This window comes from Erpetoichthys calabaricus, chromosome 18 (assembly GCF_900747795.2).
Source record: "Erpetoichthys calabaricus chromosome 18, fErpCal1.3, whole genome shotgun sequence".
NCBI classification, from domain to species: Eukaryota; Metazoa; Chordata; class Cladistia; order Polypteriformes; family Polypteridae; genus Erpetoichthys; species Erpetoichthys calabaricus.
This window is the reverse complement of record NC_041411.2, coordinates 9,720,242-9,735,799: the sequence shown is the minus strand read 5'-3', so window position 1 is coordinate 9,735,799 and position 15,558 is coordinate 9,720,242. Positions and strand designations below refer to the sequence as shown.

The 15,558-nt window shown below is 42.4% G+C and overlaps 1 protein-coding gene across 8 annotated transcripts in view; it reads left to right on the top strand.

Moving 5' to 3' along the window:
- rimbp2b (RIMS binding protein 2b) overlaps nucleotides 1-7,717 on the top strand; it is a 118,361-nt gene extending 110,644 nt beyond the window's left edge. For 6 of the 8 annotated variants that reach the window (XM_051921082.1, XM_051921081.1, XM_051921078.1 and 3 more), the window contains one exon: nucleotides 5,866-7,717. In XM_051921082.1, coding sequence (XP_051777042.1) covers nucleotides 5,866-6,054 — 189 coding nt within the window. In that variant the 3' untranslated portion in view covers nucleotides 6,055-7,717. The remainder of the gene's footprint in view (nucleotides 1-5,865) is intronic. The other 2 variants (XM_051921084.1, XM_051921083.1) reach the window with 1 other exon arrangement.
- The last annotated feature ends 7,841 nt before the right edge of the window (nucleotides 7,718-15,558 follow it).

Genomic DNA, 15,558 nt, shown 5'->3' with positions numbered 1-15,558 from the left:
CTGACCTTAAAACAAATTGTGGGTATCAAGCCCACCCTCTACAAGCTACAAATGTTTACCTCAATATTCATATCACACAGTAGCACTGGGTTTGCATCCAAGGGGGAGACAGCGGTTAGTCTGTCAAGGACACTTGAGCAAGGAGTTGTACCAAGTGCTGCAGTATCTCACATTTGATCACACACGGAGTCATCGCTCTTAGTTTCAAACACTGACCAGAACAACAGTTGCCTATGTTTGCATCCACTGCCATGTTTAACTGTGTTATTCTTCTTAAAACCTGGGTGTATTTTAATAAAAGCCTTGGCTGCATTTAGAACATTAAAATGACCACCATTTGGGGTCTTATGTCCACTTTTCTGCTGACCTTATTTCCTACAGGATCCTGTCACACTAGGACTTCCCATTCTAAATTAGAGCTGCATTAATATGAGTGGGAAAAAAAAACTGTCTGGTGGTCACCTTCCCTTAAACTCGGCGGCAGGCTTCAGCAATCCGATCTGACTTAAACAAGACAAGGCACATCCTAAAGAGTGAGGAAACATGAAGAATACAGACCTTACGTTGGATATCAAGCAAACAAACGTGTTCTGTGTATAAAGAGGGACAGAGTTGTTTTCATTTTCTTTTCTAGACACTGTGTCACAGCACTGCTGTATAAAGACATACGACACAAAGTCCAAACTGACAGGTGGACAATAAAATAAGGACTCTACAAATGTACTAGCTTAATGACCAGTTTACATGTCTTATACGAATGGCGTGGCCACCTCAACAGAGGAACTCTCAACATCTAACCCAACCTCGGTCCTGGGACCCCCTGTGGCTGCAGGTTTTTGTTCCAACCAGATTCCTAATCCATGACAACACCTGATAGCACTCATCTCATTTAATTAGCTGGGATTATTTTTCTTTTATTCTATATTCAGAAAAGCACAGCAGCATGGTTTTTACATTTATAAGACATTTAGAAATATTTCTGCTTTTCTATAGATTTAAATGCCGAACTCTTTTTGGTTGATTTCATTATATTTTGCTCTTTCTCTGTGCAGTTTTTCCCCTTTGTTGTATCTTATTAATGACAATTAAGAATGAGCAGAGCAGACACGCTGGCAAACAACACCTAAGGCTGCAACTACTTTAGCATCAGACCCACTAATTAGTAAATAATGGATTAATTGAAAAGAAAAAAATACATTATTCTCATATAACTGCTTGGTACATTTTAATCTATATCTTTTCGCGTTTCAAACGGAAATTACGTATGACCACGCGATATGGAAATTACGTATGACCACAGAACATATTATAATACAGGAACTAATCAGCTCATTTGTGGACGTCATTTTTATATCGTCTTTACGAATTATTATTTGTGTGAGAGTTATTTTACTGATATTGAAAAGAAGTAAACACAAACACGCCGATCTATCCCATAGAAGTGTGCCCCGCGTTGCCCTCTCCCAGCCCTCTTCTCTGGACTACAGAGCTGACCCATCCGCCGCCAGGCGCGTTCTGACAGAGAAGTTTTATTTATTCGTCCACGTGACTGTCGCGGAAACTGCCACATTGTAACTTTTTTTTAGTTGGCAGTACTTGATAGTAGAAGAGATGAAGAAAACAGCTTTGCATCTTTCTACTTTTTAACTGCGCCGAGCTGTAAACAATGTGCGTGAGAACAAAGTGGACCCTGGGAGGCACGAAATGTCGGGCTGCTCCGCGGGGTCGAGAGCCTCGCAGTTTTGGGCAGCATCCTCTCTTCTCGCACTGTTTGTGACACTTCAATTGCCCCATCGGCTCCTGGGAGAGTGGAAAGTTTTGCGAATGAGTGTAATCGGCTCCATCGAAGCAGGACTCTGTAAATATCCCTGCACTACTACTTACTGTCCCTTGAGTTCGGGTCACTACAACCCCACAACATTTAGGGTTCCAATTGTGATGAATTATTTTAAAAAGTAAATCACAGGCACGTAGTGTGAGGTTGTCAGGCAGAAATTTGGACGATCACATAGAAAATGTAATTTCTATACCACAGTGGTTGTGTAGCGCCTTTCACTAGGGCTCTACTACTGAGAGAATACATTTTAGCTGCTGTTAGTACTACTTACCTGTTGTGTTATAGCATCTTTAAAATGTGGTTTACCCCAAACCACTCCAGTAGTGCTCAATATATCTTTACTTCTTAAATGTTAATGTTTTACTGTTTAATAACTTAGACTACATTATTATAGACATTATTATAGACTACATGAGCGAAGCCACTGGGTAATCAACTAGTATATATATATATATATATATATATTTTTTTTACTAAACTTAGTTTTCTAATTTCTATATTGTTCTCAAAACACAGAACTTGGGAAATAACATCACTTAACACTAGAATTACCAGAGCCTATGAAAAAACTTGAAGATCCGGCCCACCTTAAATCCGTTCGCACCTCTCCATCAGAGTCTTTTGTCCTGTAAATGTGTCGATAAAGACAAGCAGCCTGCTATTCCATCCCCCACAGCCACAGAACGTGCACAATGTTCTCCCAGCTTGTGCCTTGATTGATTATCTGGGAGTGAAGTGCTGGAGTTTTAGAGTGGAAATAATAGATCGTTATTTGGAACTCATGCATTTCATGTGTGTTCCGTTTCTACAGTAATCTCTGTAAACACATTGTTAAAACAAACTTTTTCATATTTTAGTAATAAATGTTACAAAATGTAGGCATAGACTATAGAATGTGTGAAGCCTGAAGTCCAAAGATCAAATAAACACTTTCACAAAAGGTTCAAGGACGATACAACAGCTTCCATGGCGTAGCGGTGAGATTTGCAGACTTGTGATCAAGAGTCCTCTGTTCGATCCCGACTGCCTCATATATTTGCCATTTTCAGTAGTGAGCTGCTCTTATTGTTAATATTATACAATAAACATATACATTTGGTTTGTGTCTGTAACAGACGGTGTATATTTATAGGAATTGTAAAAGTTGCTTTTTTTTTTTTTTTCCACTTTTATTCTCTCGGTCACGACCACGATACATACTACCAAACTCAGCCCCACTCAGGGATCTGACACTTACTTTTTATCTGAAACTGGGAGTAACTGTAGATGTGAGTGGTGTTTTGAGGCAATGGAACTGGACATTCTCTGATCTGGAGGGATAAAAGACGTAGGTATACATGATATTTGGAATAACTCTTTTTATGACCTGTATAGTACATTTAGGAAAACATTGCGGCACGGATGCAACATTATTCATATTCATTCGCAAAACATCTTGCGGTAGTAATCACTAACTGCGTGTTTCGCATATAGCACTGAACTGACCTCTCTGTACTATTCTTTCCTCTGCATGTCCTGGAGTACAAAAGAAACAGCAACATGTGGGGACTGGCAAGATCGGGGGAAAAAAAAAAACATGAGTTATTCCAAATACTGTATCATATACACCTATGTCTTTTATCCCTCCAGATCAGAGAATGTCCAGTTCCATTGCTTCAAAACACCACTCACATCTACAGGTTTTCCCAGTTTCAGATAAAAAGTGTCAGATCCCTGAGTGGGGGTGGGTGGTAGTATGTACCGTGGTCGTGACTGAGAGAATAAAAGTGAAAAAAAACAGTAACTTTCACAAATCCTATATATGTACACCATCTGTTACAGACACAAACCAAATGTGTGTACTGTATAATATTAACAATAAGAGAACAGCTCACTACTGAAAACGGCAAATATAGGAGGCAGTCGGGATCGAACCTAGGACTCTTGATCACAAGTCAGCAAATCTCACCGCTATGCCACGGAAGCTGTTGTATCGTCACACATTCTATAGTCTATGCCTACATTTTTTTTATTACTAAAATATGAAAAATATGAAAAAGGTTGTTTTAACAATGTGTTTACACAGATTACTGTAGAAACGGAACACTGATGAAATGCGTGTGTTCCAAATAACGATCTATTATTTCCACTCTAAAACTCCAGCACTTCACTCCCAGATAATCAATCAGGGCACAAGCTGGGAGAACTTTGTGCACGGTCTGCGGTGGTGGGGGGATGGAATAGCAGGCTACTTGCTGCTTGTCTTAAATCGGCACATTTACAGGACAAAAGACGCTGATGGAGAGGTGTGAACGGATTTAAGGTGGGCCGGATCGACGAATTTTCTCATAGGCTCTGGTAATTCTAATGTTAAAAGCAGAAGCTGGTTGGAACAAAAATCTGCATCCACAGTGTGCCCCCAGGACCGAGGTTGGGAAACACTGATCTAGACTTAAATAAAGATCACACACACCTGGCTGGAAATAGTGCTCAGAGGGGCCACTCCACAAGCAATAGCAGCCATGACCTGAACAACTGGTAGTTAAGCACTACTTGACCCTGATGTCCCCCAGCAGACACCAGTTACTTCTTACAGCACTACGCTTACGGACCATTCTGACGCGGAGCTTTAATTTTAAGACAATCTGTCAAACCCAACCTGCTCCTGTACAGTGCAACTGTGGAGCGGAGAAATAAAAAAATGTAAAAACACAGAAGAAATTTCAAATGACTACGCTAAAGAGAAGGTTGCCATGGACTTCAGTCTGGGCTGATGACCGTGCTGCACTCACTACTGGGTCGGCCACCAACTGACCGGACTCTAATGCACATTTTCTGCAGTCCATTCCCCTCCACTTAGTCCCCTGCCTGGTGTTCACACCACTTGACCAGTGGTGACAAGCGCAGTATGATGAGGTGCAGTTACAATCCAGGTGGCTTCTAGCCGAGTGTGTGCATTTCTCTTTGAGGGTCCTAATGTCCCATGATGTGATGCATTAGATCCAAACGAGCCAAGGCCAACAAACATTTGGTATCTTCAGTTGTTTCTCTGAGTGTTGTACACCAAATATATTTTATCATCACTTTCAACCAAAAAAATTGTGATAAAATGAAACATTTGTGCACGTTGATGATGTTTGCAGTTGTGTGTTGCTTATGTTTATAGTTAAACCTTTTACCCTTTGAAGTACTGCAACCTTGCTTTTCAAGCTGACAAAGTCACTGGAGCTTTGTGTTAAGTGCTGCTGGGGTGGTTTGCTGACCAACTGAAAGTCTCCCTTAGTTTAGGCCTTGAGGTATACGAGGCTTACTCACTAGAAGAAAAGGTGCCAAGTACAAGTGAAGCACCTCAGCAATCAGAGTGCAGGCCAGCTCCGAGCTGGGTATAAAGCACAAAACACAGGGGGCATCTGACTGGCGGTGTACTAAAAGTGCTAAATTGCACGGCCTCTTACTGGGGTGAGCATTATGGCCACACATAACACAAGCCCTAAGAGAGAGGCTGAAGAACATCAGATAGTTCTCGGTGTGGATCCATTACTATCTCTTACTAAGATGACTCCTAATATTTGAAAACCCCTACCCAATGAAATGGCAGTACGCCTTATGAGCCAGTTCCCTTGTGGTTCACACCACCTCCAATACACTCCAATACAATGGTGCTGTAAACCTTCAGCTATGAACAAGGCAGATTGCGTTACCTCAAAGTCTGGAACACCAAGTATAGGATTACGATGGCTTATCAAATGAAAACACAAAACCCACAGTTGTAAGTGCACAGACAGTCCCCAGTTGCATGTTTTGAGAATGTCTAGAAGGTCATATGGACGCATCTTTAGCCTAAGACACTGTAATCCCCTTCTTGGCGCCAGGGGATTTAGAACTTGGTGCAACTACTCGGTGCAGAATACTTGTTTACAAAACGTAAGCCTCAAGTATTCTACTGCCTGTGCGTAGCGTCATGACTGCAGCTCTCCACTACTGCTGTGACCTTTCAAGTCTCTCTCGCCTGCCACTACTACGGATTCTCACTTATTCTTCTTTTCTAGGTTCCCTCAGAAAACATGGCTAACCCCAGAAGAGCTCCTTCTCCAACTGTGACCCAACAGCCTCCACCAGGACCAGGAACAATAGGGGCCGGAAGTCCGATAAGGACTAGGGATATGTCTGGAAAAAAGAAAAAGGGACTGTTCTCTAAAGGGAAAAAACTACTTAAAAAACTAGGGGGTGTAAAATAAGTTTACTGAAGCACGAAATCGTAAAACTTGGCTACATGTGTCACAAGTATTATGGGATGGGGGGGATTCAAATACTTCCCACTTGTAAATTAAACACTGTGCAGTGGGGTTGGGGGGTTAAACACACTGGGGGAATGACCCATGTTTTAAAAGCTGCACTCCCAACTGTTGAAACTGTTGATCCATATTGATCTAGATATTAATATGTCACATTTATTTGATTATATGAATGTGGTCAAGTGAAGAAACGTTGTTTACATTAGCAATGCTCTAATAGACTCCTTTTTATAACCCTTTTCAATATTTACGAGTACAATAGTTAAGAAAAGGGGCACCATAGGACCAAATTCATGAAGAGCACAAAACTGGATAAGCAAATTTAAAACAGTGTGCAATGGATGTCAAATGTTTGGGGGTCCACTGCAGTATTGATCAAGCCTACCTTCATACAAATACTCACAGCACCCAAGACATCACCTACACACCTGCGTCCTGTGCTTCTAAAGCTGGGAACCTGCTACTGCATCCACGTGTGACGAATTCCCTAGTTGGAGCAAAGCCACGTTCTTGCCTTATTAACGCCTAATGTCTTGTTCTCTGTCCAGTTACAGTACTGTATGTTTGTGTGCACTGATCCCATTAACATGTCACCAAGTAGCAATCAGGCGTGAAGTGCACAACATGGGGCCCGGCCTGAAACTGTGAGCTGCTGAGGTCATCACGAGCTCCTTATCAACACCCGTACCCCGGACAGACCCTAAGTCACGACTCATTAATACTTGGAGACAATACTCCGCAGACGGGAGCTCCATATTCAGTAAACAACATGGCATCCTGGCACGGGGGACGGAATAACCAATCAGTGGGAATACAAATTTAGACACAACCATGCACACACACTCACTCATTCATCTTTGGGTTGTACCATCTTGTGCTTTGCTTCCAAGATTATAACTTTAAGTTGAGCATCCATCAGCGATACAAGACAAATCACAATGTACAGGCCCCTCACAAACTTGTAGCCGTATACAGTTCGAGGTCTTGTACCTCGCATTACGTGTACCAGGCTATAACCGTCAGTCGGCTCAGACTCAGTTATTTTGCAAATGAAACAAAATCTCTGCACAAAACTCATCCGCCTACTTCAAACAAATGCATTTACTTTAACCAATCAGGTTGTTGTCTGTCTAATGTTTTATTACCTTTATAGAAAAAAAAATCCAACAACCTCTGCTTCATTCCTACACCGGACGCAGTCCATCTTTTGAAGTTGTCCACCTGTGGCACACTAAAGTGGCACAGAAACGATACGAGGTCATTCGTGTCCTCTCTGTCAGCAGGTCCTGAAAGACCCCCAGTGAAAACCACATCAGACTTTTGTGAGGCCCGCAGGCTTCCTCCGACGTCAGTCAGTAGCTGCATGTTACTTTATGGATTACACAACTGACAGTATGGCACCTGGAACTTTCATTTCTAAGGACCAGCAACTTCAAACATCCAAGCCTGCCAAACTAAACAAGTTAACAAAGCAGAGCTTAGCCAAACAGCCCCTCTGAGGAGAGCACCCCAGTACTCGAATACTGCTTATATGATACTACATATTGTTTGAGTGTGCGCTGCTCTTTTTTGTACTTTGTCCAGTTGTAAATTGTTTTTAAATGTTTATACTTGATTTTCAGACTGCCTTTTTTTGCAGAGTTTATAAGCCATGCAAGGTTCCCTTCCCCTACGGTGTCCTCAACAAATACGTAACTTGTTCCATAAAGTCTCCAGTCGTGAGCTTACTAGAGAATGACAAAACTCATTGGCCTCGCTGTGGTAATTGGTTGTTGTGTGTGTGCGTGCGCGCATGTATACACTTATTTTCTAAGGACAAATTTGATATTTTGTAAAAAAAAAAAAAAAAAAAAACCAGTGTGAAGCCTCATTAAATGAAATTTCACTTGACAAGAGTGTCAAGTTGCTTTGTACTTAAGCAGCACTTAGCACCCCAGCTTGGGCAGACATTAAACACACACCCCCTTCTAAAATACAGTAATGCACAGCTACCCTGGAATGAAAAAGTGGGATCAAACACCATGGATGGAAAAATACACAAGAGCTACCTGGCCGAGTCAAAAAGAGTGGAAGGCACAGCACTGAAGGGCAAAGTGGGCACTGCCCATCTGCTAGGCTACAGGCACACAAGGCCGGCCCACCTGTCTGCATTCCTGAGTGATTGGCTGAACTGCGGCTCATTTCACCCTTGGACTTCATCTGCTAACACCCGAGATGACATCTCTGCATCAGAAAGAATGGCACCCAAATGGATATTCATCTTGGGCTTGTGACCGCCAGCTAACCTCTGGCAGGGTGTGATGGACACAATAAAGTGCCGTTAAGCCAACATTAGTTCTGTACCGGGAGGTAGACCTTGATCCCATCGCCTGAGCTTACAAAATCAGAAACTATAGGGTGAGCCAAAAAGAAGCACCACAAAAACGCTAAATGACAAACTAAATTTCATTATGACACATTATGTACAAAACTGATTTTTTTTCCCCACTGTGTTTTAAAAACGATGTCTTCAAGGTGGTGGCCATCATTAGGCAATACACGCTTTGAGACGAGTTCTGAACACTCCCATGACTCGTCTGGCCATTTCAAGGGGAATAGCGGCAATTTCGTGGCAAATAGTGTCCTTGAGAGCTTCAAGGTTTTGTGTATACCTTCGACTTGAGAGAACCCCAAGAAGAAATCGCATGGAGCAAGATCAGGAGAACGTGAAGGCCACCCGACATCGCTGTGCAGGGACATCAGATTCCCTGGAAACATCTCCTGCAAAACTTGCATGGATCTCCACACCATATGAGCTGTTGCTCCATCCTGTTGAAACCAAGCATCCACCACATCCATTTCTTCCAGCTGGGGCTGCAAAAAGTTCTCCAGCATTTCAAAATAACGTTCTGTAGTGACGGTGACTGTTGCTCCCCACTGCTGAAAAAAGTAAGGGCCTACAATGCCAAATTCTGCAACGTAACACCAAACGGTAACAAGCTCTCTGATGAAATTCACAATGGTTGGTTTCAGCCCAATAGCGAAGGTTTTGCTTATTTATGCAAACATTCAGAAGGAAATGTGCCTCGTCGCTGCACTTCATGGCATCTCAAATGGTTTGCAGAATGTTTGCTCACAACTCTCTACGGCTCTCCCAGTCTCTCTTAGCGAGTTCCTGCACTACCATCATTTGGTATGGATGGAAATTAATGTCCTCATGCAAAATCTTCCTCAAAGACGTGTTGCCCAAGGAAGCACACGCAATGTCTAGAAGACACTAAAATTGATGCCCTCACAGCTTGGATGTTTTCAGGCATCCAGGATAGCCTGGAGAATTTCTGTTCAATGTTGTACCCAACTGTCTAAATTTAGCCACCCACTGAAGAATTGTTTTTCGATTTGGGACGTCACCGTTAGGAGGACTGCTGAAGTGCGTTCGGAAGGCGCGTTGCATAGTGATGACGAATTTGTTGTTTGTGAAGAATGCTTCGACAGTGAAAGCACGGTGTGCACCGGACCAAGACATATTGCCAACTGAAAAGTACACAGGATCACCGGGATCAAAGGACCAAACCCCCACTCAGCTGCCTCTACCCTGCACAATGACCTTGAGAAATGTGGTACTTCATTTTGGCTCACCCTGTAGTTACATTCATCTCTTCCATGAGTTGTTGTGGGGCCTAAAACCAGACAATTCACTCTGCCCCGGCTGAATATCGCTGATCTTTTATCTTTGTGAGCTGAAAGTTGACAAGCCGCCGCACGTTTTGGGGAGAGAATCTCCTACTCGTTGTGGAGCAAAGGACTCACCAGCTGCCTTTGGTCTGGAAGCTCTTCTCCATAGAGTCTTGTACCTGGGCACCCTGAACTAACATTAAGGACCACTCTGCCAAGCCATGCTCTGTGCCAGTGACTGAGAGGCAGCCATTACTTTAGCACCATACATTATTGTGCCACAAGAGTAACAATTTTCCCAGTGAAGTTGCAAAGGGCACAACAACTGAGAAAGGCAGCATCACATCACACGGCCAAGACAAAGAGTGCACTCGAGTGCCAGAGAAGTCCTCCACTTGAACCCGGAGCAACAGAGGCAGCCTCTTGTGTGTGACATGTTGGTCTCTCTCACCGGTCTGTATACGCACTCATACTCCCACTGCCATAAGCTGTGTGTTACCTACCTTGATGTAAAGCTAATTGTCAGAGACCCCCCCAACCATCCTATTCAGAAAGAACAATTAAGAAGGATCCTTTCCAGGTTACTTAATTACTGGCATAGCAAAAGACAAAACTAAAAATGAATCAACCGAGTGCTCAGTTCATGTAAGAAGAGCCCGAGCTTCACTCATAACTAAAGTCACCAAACAAACCGTAAAGATGGAGCCTACAGGTGATATGTGAAGACAGGAGCTCTGCATGTGGACGTCATCAGCGTCGCCACATGCCCCCCCCACCGTAGGATGACCGCCTTCCTACACATACCAAAGGTCCACATGCTGTCTGAAATTCCAGTTTCCAAGTCAATCAGGAGACAAACCCATTGAAACCATTCACCTCCAACATTGCAAAACTTTTCCTGATATACATGATTAGGAAGGATTTTTACTCTGGGCACGTCGTCTCAATTATACAACTGAGAAACTGAAAAGGTAGGCATCTACAGAGCCCCCCAGTGGCAGAGCTTATTTCTACTATCTTTTGAAAAGCTGAGAACCCCAGGAGCAGCAAACCAAAGCACATCTGCAGAGCAGGCGTCTCCTTGATGGTCACTCAGCAGCTACCTCTGACACCACACGGAGATAAAGCAGGAACTCACTTCGCGGTTTTGGGGGACTTGTTGTTTATGAAGTTCTTTTGTTGCACCATCTTAATTCAAAACCCCTCACAGAGTTTTAAAATAATAAAAAAAAAAAACACTCCACCTTAGAGGACACTTCATTACACAAAATACTGTACATCACAGCAGAACTTGCAGCTGTCTGCAAGACTCTAATAAAGGGGAGTTTGTATACAACATGTAACAAAGATCCCACCCAAAATAAGACGTGACTTGAAACTAAACTGTAACAAGACCGCCAGGGGAGAAGTCACCCATGCCAAGCCCAGACCCTCTTCTCAGTTTACTAGGTCACTGAAGCTTCAGTGAATGTAGAAGGAAAGCTGCTGTAGTAGTAATAACAACTTTGGTACGTCAAGACTCAGGCTAGCAAAGCTAAAACACTGAGCCCCTCAATGGAGTGAGATGCCAAAACCCGAAAGTGAACTGAAATTCATTTTACAAAATTGAAATTTATGGCACAACAGCACCTAGAGAGGAGCATGACCCATCAGGAGAAGGTCATTCTTCCTTGACACATGGGTGGTACTCCCAACAGGCTCACTTGAAATAAACAAGACTTGGCGATATTTCACTTGCTAACGTCACTCTTCAGAAACACATGCAGCCTTACTTATTGATTTACATGAAAACCCAACCTACAGTGCTGGCAGAACATAGACAACGGAGCCCAGAAAAAAAAAAAAAGTGTTAGGCATCAGTAACAAATTTATAACTCTACACCCTCTGAAACATTCCCAGCATGCCTCTAAAATCATTGGAACATTAAAAAAATGTGACAAGAAGCTAACCAGTAAACTCTTCCGAAACGACACCAAATCGAGATGTGAAGGTGCCTAAAGTCCTGCTCACCCCCAATCGACGCTACTTGGTCACTTATTCCACATACTTGTGGTTCTTTGCATTAGAAAAAACTTTCTAACACTCGTGCAAAACCTGCCCGTAACAGGTGTTGAATGTGCCCCGCTATTCTTGATACAGAGTTTATTTTAAAGTCACAGGCTCGATTCACTGGACACTTCAGTAATGTCCCCTCTTAATCTCCGTTGGCTTACATTGTTAAGGTTCAGCTCCTTCAATCAGTCTACTTCCTCTAGTGCTGCTTTGTCTTTCATTGTAATATGGAAACAAAAAACTACAACCAAGTACTCCACGGGAGGCCTCACTAGTGCGTTGTACAACTTAGCTAAATCTAACCTCCTCTGACTTGTACTCCACATATCCATGGTGCTATATAACCTCACGCTGTGTTAACTTTCTTGGTTGCTCCTGTCTGCTGTCCAGATGTAGATAGTGACCAGTGCACTGCGACTCCCAAGTCCTTCTCATGAGGTTTACTTTCAAGTTCTAGACTTCCCGTTGTGGATATAAATCTAACATTTGTACTTCCTACATGTTGTTCTATACATTTATTTACATTAAAGTTCATCTGCCACATTTCTGCCCAAACCTGAATGCCGTCCAAGTCCTTCTGTAACACTTTTAGCTGATTATTCCCTTATCTGCCTTCCCACCCAGTTCTGTTCTTGTTCAGACTGTTTATGGACACCAAAAAGAGCAGCAGCTTCAGCACTGAGCCCCACTGGACATCACTTTTAACATCATCTAATTCTTAAAATGGACTCAAACACCAGAAGGAAAGGGTTGAGGTGTGGAACTTGTTAAATCATCTACAGATCACAACTTCAATATCCTTTCTGAATCATATGTACAGGTGCTGGTCATAAAATTAGAATATCATGACAAAGTTGATTTATTTCAGTAATTCCATTCAAAAAGTGAAACTTGTATATTAGATTCATTCATTACACACAGACTGATGTTTAATCAAATGTTTATTTCTTTTAATGTTTATGATTCTAACTGACAACTAATGAAAGTCCCAAATTCAGTATCTCGGAAAATTAGAATATCAATTAAGACCAATGCAAAAAAAGGATTTTTAGAAATGTTGGCCAACTGAAAGGTATGAACATGAAAAGTATGAGCATGTACAGCACTCAATATTTAGTTGAGGCTTCTTTGGCCTGGATTACTGCAGCAATGCGGCGTGGCATGGAGTCCATCAGTCTGTGGCACTGCTCAGGTGTTATGAGAGCCTATGTTGCTCTGATAGTGGCCTTCAGCTCTTCTGAATTGTTGGGTCTGGCGTATTGCATCTTCCTCTTCACAATACCCCATAGATTTTCTATGGGGTTAAGGTCAGGCGAGTTTGCTGGCCAATCAAGAACAGGGATACCATGGTCCTTAAACCAGGTACTGGTAGCTTTGGCACTGTGTGCAGGTGCCAGGTCCTGTTGGAAAATGAAATCTGCATCTCCATAAAGTTCGTCAGCAGCAGGAAGCATGAAGTGCTCTAAAACTTCCTGGTAGATGGCTGCGTTGACCTTGGACCTCAGAAAACACAATAAACCAACACCAGCAGATGACATGGCACCCCAAACCATCACTGACTGTGGAAACTTTACACTGGACCTCACGCAACGTGGATTCTGTGCCTCTCCTCTCTTCCTCCAGACTCTGGGACCTTGATTTCCAAAGGAAATACAAAATTTACTGCTGACCACTCAGCAGCAGTCCAGTCCTTTTTGTCTTTAGCCCAGGCGAGACGCTTCTGACGCTGTCTCTTGTTCAAGAGTGGCTTGACACAAGGAATGCGACAGCTGAAACCCATGTCTTGCATACGTCTGTGCGTGGTGGTTCTTGAAGCACTGACTCCAGCTGTAGTCCACTCTTTGTGAATCTCCCCCACATTTTTGAATGGGTTTTGTTTCACAATCCTCTCCAGGGTGCAGTTATCCCTATTGCTTGTACACTTTTTTCTACCACATCTTGTCCTTCCCTTCGCCTCTCTATGAATGTGCTTGGACACAGAGCTCTGTGAACAGCCAGCCTCTTTAGCAATGACCTTTTGTGTCAGTGGTCGTCTTTTGGACAACTGTCAAGTCAGCAGTCTTCCCCATGATTGTGTAGCCTACAGAACTAGACTGAGAGACCATTTAAAGGCTTTTGAGTTAATTAGCTCATTAGAGTGTGGCACCAGGTATCTTCAATATTGAACCTTTTCACAATATTCTAAATTTTCCGAGATACTGAATTTGGGACTTGCATTAGTTGTCAGTTATAATCATCAACATTAAAAGAAATAAACATTTGATTAAACATCAGTCTGTGTTTAATGAATGAATCTAATATACAAGTTTCACTTTTTGAATGGAATTACTGAAATAAATCAACTTTGTCATGATATTCTAATTTTATGACCAGCACCTGTATTTGTTGCTACCTTACACAATTCCAAGTGTATTAAAGCAACACAACCTTCCTCATCTGAAAACTCATTTAGTATCTGCTAACAAGCCTGCTCTGGACCTGTGATGTATGTTACACTTAGTGGCCTACTGTTACGTGGATCAGCCTGCTCAAGCTTTTTATACTACGGGATAACACTCGGTAGCCTGCAGTCTTTAGTTGTTTCGCCTGTGAAGAAATTATAAAATTTTGGCAAAAGGCTTTACATTTGTACTCACTAACACTAGAATCCCTTAAGCCTATGAAAAAACTCGGAATCCCAGCCCACCTTAAATTCATCTTTTGTTTTGTAAATGTGCCAATTGGCACAAACAGCCTGCTATCTCATCCCTACCCCTCAACGGAGCTCAACTTGAGCAAAGTGTTCTCCCAGGCCAAGGCTCCTCATCTGCATGTGCGGTGCCTGGAGTCGTAGAGGGTAAATAATACAGTGTATCGTTATTTAGAACACATGCATTTCATGTGTGTTCCATGTCTACAAAGGTCTGGGTAAGTGTAGGATGAAAGGAAATGCAAGGCAATAAATGCTAAACACATACCTAAAACAGAAAATGTCTCCATGTTATACTAATAATGACATGAAGTGTATAATGCGTGAAGACTTTAGTCCACATATCAAATAAACACATGTGCTTTTCATTCAAAAATATAACTAAAGGAAAAAAAAAAAAATCAATTTACATGTTGGTGTCAATGAGTTCCAAACCCAAGCTCAACTGTCAATCGACAGGACGTTTACACGTCTTCTTGAACGGTGCAGAGGTAAGAACTGCTGCCTTATAACCGTAAGATTGCCGGTCCGAGTCCCAGTGCTCCTCGTTTTGAGTAGTGAGCCGCTATTATTTTCCTATAATAAAAATATACATTTGATTTGATTCTATAACACCCAGAGTAAATTTTGGCTACTTGTAAAAGTTGGAGCTTTTTTTATTATTCAGTTTTATTCTTTCAGTGACGTTCACGTGGTACAACAATCTTGCCTCTCCCTCCGAGTTGATGGCATTTATCTCCATTCTTTTCACAGGAGCAGCGATGACCACAGTTGGTACTGTGGCTGATACCTGCTCAGAATTATTTGTTGTAGTGGCAATCAAACATATGATGTCCTGTGACCTCTATCAGACAAAGGCAGGACAATAACAACAGCTTTTTCACAGCACTTATCGCTGGATAACAGATTGCTGCACTCTGCTTGGCACCATAAAGTAAAATTGCACTTCCACCTGCAGCTAAAGTCACTTCAGTACACGAGCAATTCGCCACACTAGTGTTTAGATCTGACAGTTCTGTAACAGCCGGTGTAAAGTTTTGCTACCTGAAAA